This window comes from Gopherus flavomarginatus, chromosome 12 (genome assembly GCF_025201925.1).
Source record: "Gopherus flavomarginatus isolate rGopFla2 chromosome 12, rGopFla2.mat.asm, whole genome shotgun sequence".
Lineage (NCBI taxonomy): Eukaryota > Metazoa > Chordata > Testudines > Testudinidae > Gopherus > Gopherus flavomarginatus.
Window position 1 is genome coordinate 44911575 of NC_066628.1, and position 14642 is coordinate 44926216.

Consider the following 14642-nt stretch of genomic DNA (forward strand, 5'->3'; position numbering starts at 1 on the left):
CTAGTGCAGAATTTTTCCGACATGCTCTGGGGAGGCAGATGCTTCACTTGTGTAAATAATTGCAGCTCAACTGAAATCAATGGAGTTATGACAATTTACACCATAGGATCTGGCCTGTTATCTTTTCTTGACTGACTCAAACTGTCTTTGCCTGTAGTTTTTCTTCTATTTTTTACATCCTATCATCTTTCCACTAATTCTTAGGTTCTTCAGTCATCTAGTTGTTCATAGCAGTCTTATGAGTTAGGAATTCAGTTAATTCCCTCTTGGTTTTACCCCATACCACTACCCAACACAAGTTGTCCAGGCCCAGAAGAATTATAATGTAAGTAGCAAGACAGATCACATTACAAAAGTATGGCCATATGTGCAAAGTGACAGGTGTTTCTTACTATGTATACCTACTTTTAAATCTGTCAGTGAGAATATTAAAAACTGCATATAGAAATCCTTAGCCTCTTATGTTCATTGGAACTTTCCTAAAGTAACTTCCTGTTTAAATGCGGATACCCTTAACCCAGTTATAGTACCAGTACTTTTTTTAGACTTCAGATGCTTTTTTCTTATGGTAAAGAACGATAATGAAGAAAAGCCTTCTATTAACTGGGTAGCTGTAAGTTCTCTGTGTTATTTTTTGCAGTTCTTCTTAGTTCAGCTATACCAAGCTTGAATGTCTGTATTTCATCATATATAATGGTGACTTGTTTAAATTGACATCATCCATAATTCTACTGAAAACATGATTAATAAGTATTGTTTGGCTGATTAATGACAATAGAAGATGTAGTTTTTGTGTCCATTTAATTATATTGTCTTTGTGGTGGTGAAGTGTACACTGTATCCAAAATGTATACTCCAGAGGTTAATTATTATCAGTGTAGCCAATGTAAGTCATGCAATGGTTAGTTTGCTTTTGAGTAATTTACTGATTTATCATGAACTTTAACAGAGCTTTGTGATAACAGCATATGGTTGTTTAGTTGTTGGAATACCATATGATTTTGTTAAACTGCCTCAAAATGATACAGTTGATAACGTAATATTTTTAATTGAAGTCTTTTTTATATGCTGTACAGTTTTATTTCTAATTGACTTTAGATTGCTGCTGCTTGTACAAACAGTCTTGCTTTCTTTGTACAGACAATGGGATGAGCAGTTGGACCCTCGACTAAATGCAAAGCAGAAAGAAGCTGTTCTGGCTATCACAACTCCACTTTCGATACAACTGCCTCCTGTTCTTATCATCGGTCCCTATGGGACAGGCAAAACGTTCACTCTGGCTCAGGCAGTCAAGCACATACTCCAACAGCAGGATACTAGGTGAGCTGGGACACGAGAGAGACCGAGCAACATAGTTTATTAAAAATGAAATGCTTCTTTTTTTTACTTAAATGTAAGTGAAAGTTAGCAGTACAGAATTTCCATCCATCTCAAAAAAAAACCCATCCATCATTGTTTTGAATAGATATTAAGAAAGTAATGTTATAGTCTTAAAATATATTCTCCCATTTAGAAAAAAAATCAATACAATTGGCATGATGTAGAATAAATGCCTTTCACTTGGTGTGGAAAGCTGTGGGGTGTGTTAGACAATAAAGGCTATGTTTTATTTAAGATCTAGGTTAGATGAATAATCAGAAAATACTTTTTAAAAGTTGTATTTAAAGTTTAAATCTTTTCCTATCTGGAAAAAGTGAGTTAAGGGGCATCATTGAATTATGAAACTTGGGCTAGGCCAGTGACTAGTTTCATTGAGGGAAATGTGCAGGAAGATGGCCACTGTTTCCTTTTTTTTGTATTCTACTGCTTTGAATTGTTTTCTGTTTCTTCATTGCTTTTTTATTTGCACCATTTATTCCAGCAGGATTCTCATTTGCACCCATTCTAATAGTGCTGCTGATCTCTACATAAAGGATTATTTACATCCATATGTAGAAGCAGGCAATCCCCAGGCGAGACCTCTCAGGTATTCTTTAAGGTTTATTATGTCTCTGTAAAATCCTATTCTTAAGAAAAGATGTCTATAAAAAAAGGTTAAAGAACTGTTAACACTTAAAAGCACATTGTCATGTAAGAGCAGTGCTTTAGTCTGTTTAAAAGGAATATGGATAAAATGGAAAGTGAAGCGTATTGTCAATGTGATTTTGTTTCATGTGTTAAATAAAGATAAAGACATCCTTTTTTAAGCTATTATTATTTCTATTGATAAATGTGTCTTTCCTAGCTGAGCAAACTTTTGATATGCTCCTCTAAAAGCTACTATGATAAAATAAAATGGAGATTAATTGGATTGTACTTTGAAAAAGATTTTGGCACACCTTTACCATAGTAATTTGGAAACTGGGGCTACTCACATGGCTTTTTGAAGCAATCTCTTGATGTCATAGAAGCTGTATATTTAGAGAATCATGTGAAATTAGTTTGGCCTCTTTTAAAAGGGCAGTTTGAAGTAATTTGTATATGTGAATAACTGTGCTTGACATGGGTGTCTTGGGGGAACTAGCTAAGGAAAAAAATATGGGGAAGAGGATTTAAACTTACAGTAAGACAATGAGGAGAAATTCAGTTATTGGCAGAGGAAAGTCCTCTGGAAGATGTTGCTAAGTGATCATGCTGTATAATATACTGTCAGTGTGGTATATTTTCATCTGAAAGTGTGGGAATTTATGTGCATGATTCTCTGAGCATCAAGATGTAAATACACCATATTAACTTGCATTTTACCTTACATTAAGGTGCTACTATATAACTTCTAAACTGTGCAACCTCATTGAAGTCAGTAGGGTTGCGCAGAGGGGGCCAGATCCACACCTGGTGTGAATTGTCATAGCTCTGTTGACATGGTTTCAGTAATGACAATTTACACAAGTTGAGAATCTGGCCCAGGGGATCTAAATAAAGGCAGATACACATATTTATTGTGTCAAGTATCAGAGGGGTAGCCGTGTTAGTCTGGATCTGTAAAAGCAGCAAAGAATCCTGTGGCACCTTATAGACTATATTTATTGTGGTTTTTTAAAGCTACCTCAGAGGCGACTACACCTTAGGAATGTCTTATAATGCACTTTGTAAAGCACTTTGGGATGAAAGGCATTGTGTGCATCCTGTACTGTTGTTAGTGGGGATGGAAGGAAATATTCTCCCTCTTTTCAATGACCATATGTAGTCATTGTGATTTATGTGATTTAACATTGTAAAAGAGTGCTGTGTAGTAGAAAGAACATTCACTTTATGCTATAGGAGCCAAATTTTGGCCTCTTTCTGGGCACAGGGCTCCCATTCACTTCTCATTCAACTTTTCAGTCTGACTCTCAAAAGTATATGTCAATTGGTACAAAAAATTATCTCTTTTCCATGGTAAAGTTAATACACGACTCTTTCAAGAGGCAATTTTATATTCTTTCAACTGCAATTCAAATATTACTTGTTATAAAAAGTCATTAAACATTTTAATTTGAATATAATTGGCACTGGATTTTGATTACTTCAAAAAGTTTTGCTGTAGTTTGTCAGTGACAGTATACAAGTAATTATTTTCCTCCTATGATAATTTTCTACTTTTAAAAAAATGAAAGCAGCACAGATTTTCCCTTTTTTTTGTCTTTTATACATTTCTTGACTTCTTTAAAAAATTTGCTTTTAAAAAGTACTATCGGTTATTAAGCAGCTAATTGTGAAAATCAGCATAATTAAATAGAAGGGGTGTTATAACATTGGTAGTTGCACTGGAATGAAAGAGAGAGCTATTCCAGACTCCCAAAATAAAACCACATTAGTCGTATCACTAAAGTTACTGTCCTTGTCTAAGAGGAGCATGTTTTCTGGGTCACATTCACTACACAGTTGGATATTTAAGGAGCTAGATTGTGACATCTCTAATCATAGCAGAAGCCAACACTGGAACATCATGAGTGGTTGTGGACTTTCCCCTGGAATTATCTTGCTATTAGGCTGCTGTTCAGTCTGGTAGCCTTAAAATTCCACTCATTCCTCAAGGTATCTATTTTAACAGGAGTTCAGTGGAATTCACCCCGGTGGGCAGGAAATTGCCTGCAGTACACGTGGAATGTTCTGATGTGAGACTTTATGCAGGCCATTGTGAATGGTTTAATTTTCAGTTGCTTTGGATGCTAATAAGTTTACTTCTTGTGTAGAAGAACATGCATCTTGCTTGACCCATACAAACGTAAGGACCCCATTCAGCTGTTGTGCTTTGTAAGAAATCAAAAGACTATCTACTCAGATATTTTTTCAAGACTTCTATGCCATGAGTGAGCTTCTGTAGCTCAAAAGATAAACACATTTTTTTGGTGTTTAGCCTTGAGGTATGGGGCATGTGGTGTAATAGGCATCAGTACTTGCAGACTAACAGGGCCGTCCTTAGCCATACGCGAAGTACGCAGCTGCACAGGGCACCAGGAAATTTGGGGCACCAAATTTCCTGGTGCCCTGTGCAGCTGCGTGCTGCTCCAGCCCCTGCTCTGGCTCTTCCCCAGGGCCCCCACCCCTGCTCCGCTCCGCCCCACCCCACCTCTTCCCGCCCCTGTCCAACCCCGCCCCCACTCCCCTGAGCTCTGCAGCAGGGCCAGGGCTGCACTCACCGGTGGCAGGAGTGCAGCGACCTAGCCCCAGCCGCGCTGCTGGTGAGTGCTTGGGGGTAGTTTCCATCTGCCCCCCAAGCCAGTCCTGCTCCCCCTGTGGAGGCCTGGGGCCTGCTCTCCCTCCCACCCCGCGGAGGCCTGGGGCCAGCCCCCCCAATCCCCATGGTGGGGCTGCATAGGGCCCCAGAATAGCTAGGGACGGCCTTGAGACTAAATGCCTGTCAAAGTCCATGCATAAGAGCTAAAAATAGCAATGCCAATTGGCTCCGTAAAGTTGTCATTTGCACTTGCATACCACTGGCATTCACGTTCCACCTACTGTGCAAAGTATGTTTTCTTTTAATTTATTTAATCTCTTGGTTTCTGTAGAAAACTGGCCAAATCCCAGTGTTCTAAATATATTACACACACATGTTTTTGTATTTAATTTCTGCTTGGGGAAGTGGGTATTGTGAAAAATAAACTGGCTTAGTGAACAGAGCATTGGACTGGTACTCAGGAAACCTGGTTTCTATTTCTAACTCTACCCCTAGATTGCTCAATGACACTGGGCAAGTCTTTTCACTTCTGTGCTGTTTCCCCGTGTATAAAATGGAGATGATGGTACTTACCTCCTTTGTACAGGGCTTTAAGATCTACTGATGAAAAGTGCTATATAAGTGCTTGATACTATTATTAGTCATTGCTGTAGTCTGAAATTGTTGGTGATGAAAAAGATTCCTCTGTTCAGAGGAACATTATACAAATTACCAAGCTATTGTTTGTAGTACCATTGGCTTTTGTTGCACAGTAAATTAGTGTTTTGTTATCCAATTACGTGAACTAGTCTAGCATGCAGTGTGTTGTTCACAACTGATAGCTAGAGATGACAAATTGATTTTTAATAATTGATATGAATCTCTGAGTTAAATGATTGTATTCTTAGACAGTTATTACAGATTATGAAATCATCTCTGACAGTTTAATAGCTGAATAGTGTCGAAACAGGATGGGACGTATTCACCATTACCAGTGGGATTTCATCTAGTTTTATGGTGTGGCAAAGGAATTCTGAGTTATAGCTTCTGAGATGGATCTGTTGCCTTTCTGTGGAAACCTTGTGGAGAGGTTTTGCATCCATCAGTGAAGGGGTTGATTAATGCTTACTTTCAGGAGGGCAAGGTGCCAACAGTTAAGCCCACAGTAGATAGGCCCATACTTAAGAAGCTATCACTTAATATTAATATTCTTGCCAGTTATTACCCAGTCTTGAATATTTGCTTTTTTGGGGAAGGTTATTGAGACATTTTTGATGAGACAACTTTAGCTTTGACTCTTCATATTTCTTTGAGTTCCTTTAATCTGTTTTTAGAGCTTGGCATGGTACAAAGAAAGCATTTTATTTCTTTGGTGGATGATCCCATTCTAGCATTGAGAAAGGGCAAGTGTCTGTACTGAGTATATGGATCCGTCAGGTATCTTTTTTATATTATGGATCATGAGGTGTTTTGTTGAGCAGTCTGGATAGGAGGGGCTGTTCTTCAGTTGTTAAGATAATTGCCCCACCAGCAGTACATTTTATGTTTTCATAACTACTCTAATTAGAGTAAAGAAGACTTAGTCCTTTGCTTGCTTCCTTTATTCTGTCTGTCATGATGAAATTTTTCAATTAAAATCATTGCCATTAGTTTAAGTAGTGCCATAAGCCTTTTTCTATATTCTAGGAAAATATCAAGTGAAACAGAATCAGTTAAATGTCAAGGCTGGAAATGGTACTTATAGTGATTGATGTGTTTATAGATGGCTGAACAGTTTGCTTTAGGTTTTCTTTTATTTGCTATACAAGTGATGAAATGGCTGAATATTATCTTTACTAAGAATGTTTCTGTAGATTAGTTGGGATGACAGTAACATTTATTTTCAACGAAAAGATGACTTAATATTTGCTAAGCAGTGACACTTGCATAATCATTTTTGTATGCATATATTTTGTGGTTTAGGTTATCTATAAAGTAAATAAATTACTCCATCAATGGTGTAGTGCTTGAAGTCATAGAATTTTTAAAGTTTTGAATACTCTGCTTTAAATTCAGCTACGTTCTCTAATAAAATTATGATTTGGTTATTTACAGCACCTTCAAAGCAAAACTATAGTAAATACATGATAGTATGATATGATAAAAAGGATGATAGCTTTATTATTGATGTATAGCGAAGCTTAAGATATTATGTAGATCACCACAAAGGAGTACAATGAAAACTTTTATTGCACACTATGTTGTTGTTGTTGTTATTTCTTTCTTATTTTCTTTTTTTGTATTGTGGTAATGTCCAAAGACCCCCTTCGGTATAGAGTCCCCAGAGTGCAAGGCTTCAGGAGATATAAAATTTATAAAAAATAAATCCTTCAGTACAATTCCATAGAATCTGAATTAAAATAAACATCGACTGTGTTAGAAAACAGGTCATTTACATAATTGGTTATAAGCAATAAGGAGAACATTAGCAAGCTAAAACAAAAAAATCATGCTAAACAACACGCAACACCCATTAGCATTCTGTTCCCTGGAGACGCCTTTAGCTCTGCAAGCTCTGCATGTTAAATGGATGTTAAACGTTCTCACTGATTAATATACAGACGATAATGTGATTTCAGATTAATTTTACAGTGTCATAACTAGAAAGGGAAGGGTAAGACCAGGGGTCAGCAACCTCTGGCATGCGGCTCGCCAGGGTAACCCTTGTGGGCTGGGCCAGTTTGTTTACCTGCTGCTTTGGCAAGTTCGGCTGATTGTGGCTTCCACTGGCTGCACTTCGCCGTCCCAGGCCAATGAGGGTGGTGGGAAGCCGCAGCCAGTACGCCTCTTGGCCTGTGGCGCTTTCCTCTGCCCCCCATTGGCCTGGGACGGCAAACCGCGGCCAGTGGGAGCCACAATCTGCCAAACTTGCCAAAGCGACAGGTAAACAAACTGGCCCAGCCTGCCAGGGTGCTTACCCTGGCGAGCCGCATGCCAGAGGTTGCCGACCCCTACTGTAGAGAATACTATAAAATCCCTCCTGGCCAGAGGCACCAAAATCCTTTTACCTATAAAGGGTTAAGAAGCTCAGGTAACCTGGCTGACACCTGACCCAAAGGACCAATAAGGGAACAAGATACTTTCAAATCTTGGGTGGGGGAGGCTTTTGTTTGTGCGCTCTTTCTTTTTGGGTGTGTTCGCTCTTGGGACTAAGAGGGACCGGACATCAATCCATGTTCTCCAAATCTTTCTGCACAAGTCACTCATATTTCAGACTTGTAAGTAACAGCCAGGCAAGGCGTGTTAGTTTCATCTTTGTTTTCTCAACTTGTAAATATTCCTTTGCTAGAGGGTTTTCGTCTGTTTGCTGTAACTTTGAACCTAAGGCTAGAGGGGCTTCCCCTGGGCTCTTTGAATCTGATTACCCTGTAAAGTTATTTTCTATCCTGATTTTACAGAGATGAAGTTTACCTTTTCTTTTAATAAAATTCTTCTTTTAAGAAAGAACCTGATAGATTTTTCAGTGTTTTAAGATCCAAGGGTTTGGATCTGTGTTCACCAGGACTAATTGGTGAGGGGATTACCAAGTCTTTCCAGGGAAAGGGAGTGTAGAAGCTTGGGGGGATATTTCTCAAGCCTACCCAGGAAAAGGGGTGGAAGGGCTTGGGGGGATATTTTTGGGGAAGAGGAACTCCAGGTAGTCCTTTCCCTGTTTCTTGTTAAAGCACTTGGTGGTGGCAGAGTACCAGGTTTTAACCTAAGCTGGTAGAAATAAGCTTAGGGGGCTTTCATGTGGGTCCCCACATCTGTACCCTAGAGTTCAGAGTGGGGAAGGAACCTTGACATACAGTGAATACAATTTAATATTAAATACATCACCTTACATTAATGTAATATTAAGTTTACACTGGGAACTGTTCGACTAGACCCCTGCACTTGTGTGGAGTCCCATTGACTTCTGTCTTAATCACTGAAACATTAGGATGTGCAAAAGTTGAGGGTCTCTTAATAACATTAGCTCACCAATGTTAGATATGTAGGAGGCCAGTTTTATTCATGCAACTTCACTGAAGAGATAACTCAAATTATAGCTTGAGTCCTCCCCGCAGAACCTTTGCTTTGAATCTGATGCTTTTAACTTGAGGTAGTGGCCAATTAGTGGGATAGACTACAGTTCGACTGAGCACAACTCATTACCTGCTAAAACAGTCACTTTTTGCCGCTCGAGTCTTATTTTGGAGCGTGGCTGCTCTCACTCGCGCTAGGCTTACTCAAGAGGAGTTAACTGGAGCGTAGGTAGATAACTAACTTCATAGCAAAGATGTAGTATCAGTCATTTGTAGCTGAATGTGTGTATCTAAGGTCAGAATGGTGCCCATTGTACATTAGCTCAGTGTATAAAATACATATTTTAAAAATAACTAATGAGCTGGAATATTCCATATGTGTAGGGTAGGTGTGTTAAGATGACTGAGAACCTAAGCTTTGTTTTTTTTCTTCCTAATGTTTGAGTGTTAAAAATTGTAACTTGAGTTTTGCACTATACAGATCTGCCTTTAATTTCCCAATTGTTTAAATGGAAAAAAAAAAATTAAAGAAATCATCCCTCTACTGGTTTTGCTTTGTACTGTCATAGTTACAAAGACAAAAATGTAAAGAGCTGAGACCAAGCATGGGAAATTGTAGCTCAGGATGGATTTTTTTTTCAGGAAATTATGAGGTGATAGCAAGAGTTTATATCAGAGATGTCAGCATAACTTTAAGTATAGTTTTCAGTATGAAATGAATGCTGTAATAATCCCATTCCACACCAATTTTGCACTCTTTGTTACACCTTAAAGTAAGGAATAAATAGGTTTGTTCAATGTGATATGGAGGCAGAGAGATGTTGTAGGTAGGGCAGCATGATTTGGGAAGCTGTGGACGAAAGAGATGAGAAAATAATATGGTAAGGGAAATACTGTTTAATGATATATTCAGAAAGCCTCTGTAGGAGGGATCTATAGGAATGTGAAGGAATTCAGATATAATTATGTGTGAGAATGAGAGAAAACTGAATAACACGATATTTTAGATAGAAACAGATTGTGCATTATGATTGAACCTGCCCTGACTTAAAGTAGATCCTTCAGTCCCCTGCTGGAGGTCAGAGAATTTCTTTTCCTCTCTCTTCTCTCTGATATCGTTTGAGTCCATCCTTTCAGCTGTAGAGGTTGGACCTGCTCTTTCTGGAGATTTTTAGCATTGATGGAGCGTAGGCTAAAGGGGTCACTAATGGAAATTTACTTATCTGCTAATTTTCTTTCTTACATATAATCTCTTCTCTAACCTTCAGAGACAGAGGGCAGCTTCTGTGCGTTCACACCTGTGATGCGAAGACTGTTGGGTATGCCTGCTTGGCAAGCCACCAACAGAATTTTTCCAAAGCTGTAAGGTGTTAATGAACAGCCGCCACCACCAAGGAGTCCGGCGGGGGTGGTTGAACAAATATTCGTAGTCCTTGGAGGGCACAAAGTACCATCTCGACTCCTTTAGCTGTAGGAGTCAGAGAGGATAGTTTTTGCCAGAATGTTTTTGTTCTCCTGAATGGTCTTTATCAGGGGATAAAATGTCCCACCATTGGGTTTGACATGTCAGAGACCTCTTTGATCTGCATCCTGAGGTTTGGAGCGACCCACCTCAGAAGTTCAAGGTGGGCTCTGCTGTCAGGAAGGGGAGGCCCCGCAGATATTGCTGCCACTGGCTCATCTGGAGACAATGATGAGGAGCCCAAACATGGGAGGGCCCCTCCTGCCCATCCGGCTCCTCAGAATGCCGCAGATCCACCCCCAAATTGGAGTCCTCCTCAGTGCTGGCTATGGTACTGGCCACGGCACCGGGCACAGTACCTTCCATGATACTGATCATAGTGGTGGCTGATGTTCGAGAGAGATCCCTGGCCCTAGACTCAGTTCTCTCAGAAGCGACCAAAAAGGAGCATTCCTAGGCGTACCCTTAGGACTGGTAGTAAGCCCACGGGGTCCAGATGGGCCCACTGAGTCGGCATCTGAGTCGGTACTTGCCATTGTGGTGGCCATAGTACCAGGGCGAAAGTTTGAGTCATCCCTGCTGTCTGAGAGTGCCGGCGGCTATGGTGCCAGCTTCTCCGGGGACACCTATGAGTCCATGTCCGATTCAGACTCCGATGAGTCCGCACACAGAGACTATGGTGATGCCGTGCTCATCGTTGCCAGGATCAGTGCTGAGGTGATGGAAACCATTGCAGAGTTATAGCCGGCTTGCCCCGGGCTGCACCGATGGCCTCTGTGTCGTATGGGGAAAGTTACTGGCAAAAGATGGAGTCTTAGATCACATGTCCTTTTCAAGTCCTTATATACCCTGCTGCATTATGGGGCAGCTATTGCCTCAGTGCTCTATGAAACGTCTCCTGTAGGGACTCACTGGGTGGATTGAATCTCTTCAGTGGCCCAGCACAGGAATGGCTGGTCTGGATGTAAATTTGCCTTGTGGGTGTCACTCAAGAACAAAACAACACATAGCCAATATTCATGACTTCACATACAATGATGATACACGAATTTAAACAAGGTAGTCATACTTAACAGATTATACCTTACGTGACCTTTTTCATACAAGATTTATTGCCATTTTGTAACATTGGTGACTGAATTAGTACAACTAGTTATCTTGCATTTTATACAGCATCACAGCTTATTTTTATCTCTGAGTTGAAGCTGTTCATAATGAGACTGTTCACAGTTCTCTGGGCGATGAATTCTGCTTTCTGGAATAAAGAGGTGTCAATCAGCGTATCCTCCCACAGGGCTAGATGTGCATGGGCTTTTTGCAAAGAACAGCAGAGGAGTTGATGGGGAGTGACTAGGATTTAAGTTGGAGATCCTCTTATCTGAAAGGGATGTGAAAAAGCAGCAGCACTCAGCTGTTCAGAAAGGAGATCGACGCTGGGCGCTCCAAAGCAGTGCTCATTTACCCTTTCCCAGGTAGAAAAGATGAGAGGATCCTCCTTTCTAGAGCCTGAGTTGAAATGAGGTTCCCTTCTGCTTATCCCAGAGGTTTGTTTCTTGAGGCCTAAGCCCTATTCCTGACCCATTCACTTAGGTGCTTTTGAAAATTTACCCTAAGAAGTTAGTTACTTTACAGTTAGCCTGTTGGCCCTGCTCACTCAAACAATTTGATAGAAATTCAGCCACAACAGTATAATGTGGAGGAACAGAAAAAAATAAGCAAGTGAACATTGAACAGACATATTGGGCTAAATTCTCTGCTAGTGTAACTCTGAAGCCAATGGACAGTTAGATTAGCAGAGAATTTGATCCACTCGCTGTACTTTTTATCAGTAGACCTCGACAAAAGTAAATGCTTTTTCTGGAACATACTGGTGTCAGATTAGAAAAATAACTTAAATGGATTTCATTGTAATTGCAGGTTGTCCCCAAAATGCTTTTAAAATGGCATTAGAAAATACTGCAACATGTACAGTGCCATATTCTGAAAAGGGATGGATCCCTGCTGTGAGATTTTGCAGATTTTCTGTTACAAAGTACTAGTGGCTTGACAGAGATTACTGTGTAAATTTTCCATGCTTTTTTCAGTTTCACCATGTATTTCCTATGGTTTTCACTGCATGAAGTATATTCTAGTTCTGTGCAAAGATAGGTCAGCCTGAGCCACAATGTTCAGATTTGAATTTCCTCTTAATTTAGGTGTTTTGTTTGGGTTCTTGACATAATGTGCTTGAATTCTCAGCTAGCTGGCCAAACCTCCCTTTCCATGGCCACAATTTAAACCCATATCATTTTCACTTGTAACTTTGCTCAAGCAAAATCAGTTGCAGGCACAAATTTGAGTACTTGCCCTTGTAATTGCCTGATAGCATCTGCAGTCAGATACTTACAAGTGCAAGTATTCAAATTTGTGGAATCAAAAATGTATACTCTAGCTTAACCAGATGTTGTGGGCTTGATGCAGGAATTACTGGGTGAAATTCTCTGGCCTTTGTTATGCGTGTCAGACACTAGATAATCATAATGGGCCCTTCTGCCCTTAAAGTCAAAGAAATTACAGAGGCAGATTTTGCTGACACAAATTCTCATTAAAAAAAAGTCACTATGTTCAAAGTTTGGCAAAGTACTAGTATTGGTTTATATCATGACATTTCCCAGTTTCTCACATCTGTCAAGTGTTTACTGCAAGGCGGGTGCACTGCTGGTTTCAAACTCATAGAGTAGTTATTAATGATTTGCGGTCACATTGAAGGATGTGTCTAGTGGAGTCCTGCAGTGGTCGGTCCTGTGTCTGGCATTATTCAATATTTTTATTAATAATTTTGAGAGCGGCACCGAGAGTATGCTTATAAATTTTGCGGACAACACCAGGCTGAGAGGGATTGCAAGCACTTTGGACGACAGTATTAGAATTCAAAATGATCTTATAAATTGGAGAATTGGTCTGAAATCAACAAGATGAAATTCCATAAAGACAAGAGCAAAGTACAACACTTAGGAAGGAATAGTGAAACATTCAAATACAAAGTGGAGAATAATTTGCTAGGCAGTAGTACTGTACAAAAGGATCCGAGGATTCTAGTGGATCACAAATTGAATATGAGTCAACAATGTGAAAAAGTTGTGAAAATATTCTGGGGTTTATTAACAGGAGTGCTGTGTGTAAAACATGAGAGATAATTGTCCTGCTCTGCTTGGTACTGGTCAGGCCTCTGGTGGAGTACTGTGTCGCATTTTTGGGTGCCATGCTTTGAGAAAGAAGTGGACAAACTGGAGAGAGTCTAGAGGACAGCAGCAAAAATGATAAAAGTTTTAGAAAACCTGACCTATGAGGAAAGGTTAAAAAAAACTTGGCATATTTATTGGGGGGAAAAGACTGGGGGAGGATCTAATAACAGTGTTCAAATATGTAAAGAGCTGTTATAAAAAGTATGAAGATCAATTGTTCTTCTTGTCCACTGCATGCAGGACAAGAAATAATTGACGTAGTCTGTATGAAAATTAGGTTAGATATTGGGAAGAATTTTCCAAGTGTGAAGGATGCTTAAGAACTGGAATTGGTTACCGAAGGAGATTTAAAAATCTCCAATGATGGCAATTTCACAGAACGGGTTAGACAAACACCTGTCAGAGATGGTGTAGGTATACTTGGTCCTTCCTCCGCGGGAAGGGGGGAGCAGGGAGAGAGAATGCATTCTATGATCTTCGAGGTCCCTTAAAGCCATATTTTTCTGAGATTCTATGAGCCTTTTCTTCCAGTGGTGAATAATTGCTCTAGGTTACCCTTTTTAATCTCATAACAACATAAGAAAATTTAATTGTTAAGGAGAGATACTTTTTGAGATGCTGTCAGACAACCTGAGTCACGCAAAGTTAAACTTGTGTGATAAAAGACAGTGCGTGGTATAATAATGTCTAATGACCATGTATTTTGCATTTCAATTGCACCTTTCAGCCACGATTCTCAAAGTGCTTTACAAACATAAACTCATATGAAACTCAGTAATCCTCACAAATACCTCTACAAAGTGATAGGTAAGGATTTTCCCCATTTAACAGACAGGGAAACTGAATCAGAGAGGTTGAGTGAATGGCTTTATTTCACACAGGAGGTCTGTGGCACATCTGGGAATAGAATCTAGGCTCTTACTCTCTGTCCCTTGTTCTGTATTCCCTATGTCTTGTTATATTGAGGTATGAAATAGCGGCTGAAATCTTCAGCTTGACAGCTGGTGATAACTACATATTTATATCGTTAGAATGTGTTTTTTTTCTATATTCTAGAGTAAGTCAGGAGTTTTAATCGCTTCCTTCTGCTCTGATTTCTAGCTTAATTGTGTTTCTGTTTAGTAACTTAATGTCAATTTCAAGCCTTACTCTTTGATGAATAACTAAGTCATTCAGAATAATGCAATGCATTTGCATCTCTTTGCATTTCATTCTGTGCTCATTGTCCCATAAGGACATTATCACCTTTGTTTTCATAAACCAAATTTAGAATAGCCCGAGTAATTGTTTTT

At 39.6% G+C, this 14642-nt stretch overlaps 1 protein-coding gene across 4 annotated transcripts in view; it reads left to right on the top strand.

Annotated features, from left to right (window-relative positions):
• HELZ (helicase with zinc finger) overlaps positions 1-14642 on the top strand; it is a 136548-nt gene that overhangs the window by 60667 nt on the left and 61239 nt on the right. For 3 of the 4 annotated variants that reach the window (XM_050920637.1, XM_050920640.1, XM_050920638.1), the window contains 2 exons: positions 1141-1320; positions 1862-1966. In XM_050920637.1, coding sequence (XP_050776594.1) covers positions 1141-1320; positions 1862-1966 — 285 coding nt within the window. The remainder of the gene's footprint in view (positions 1-1140; positions 1321-1861; positions 1967-14642) is intronic. The other variant, XM_050920639.1, reaches the window with a different exon arrangement.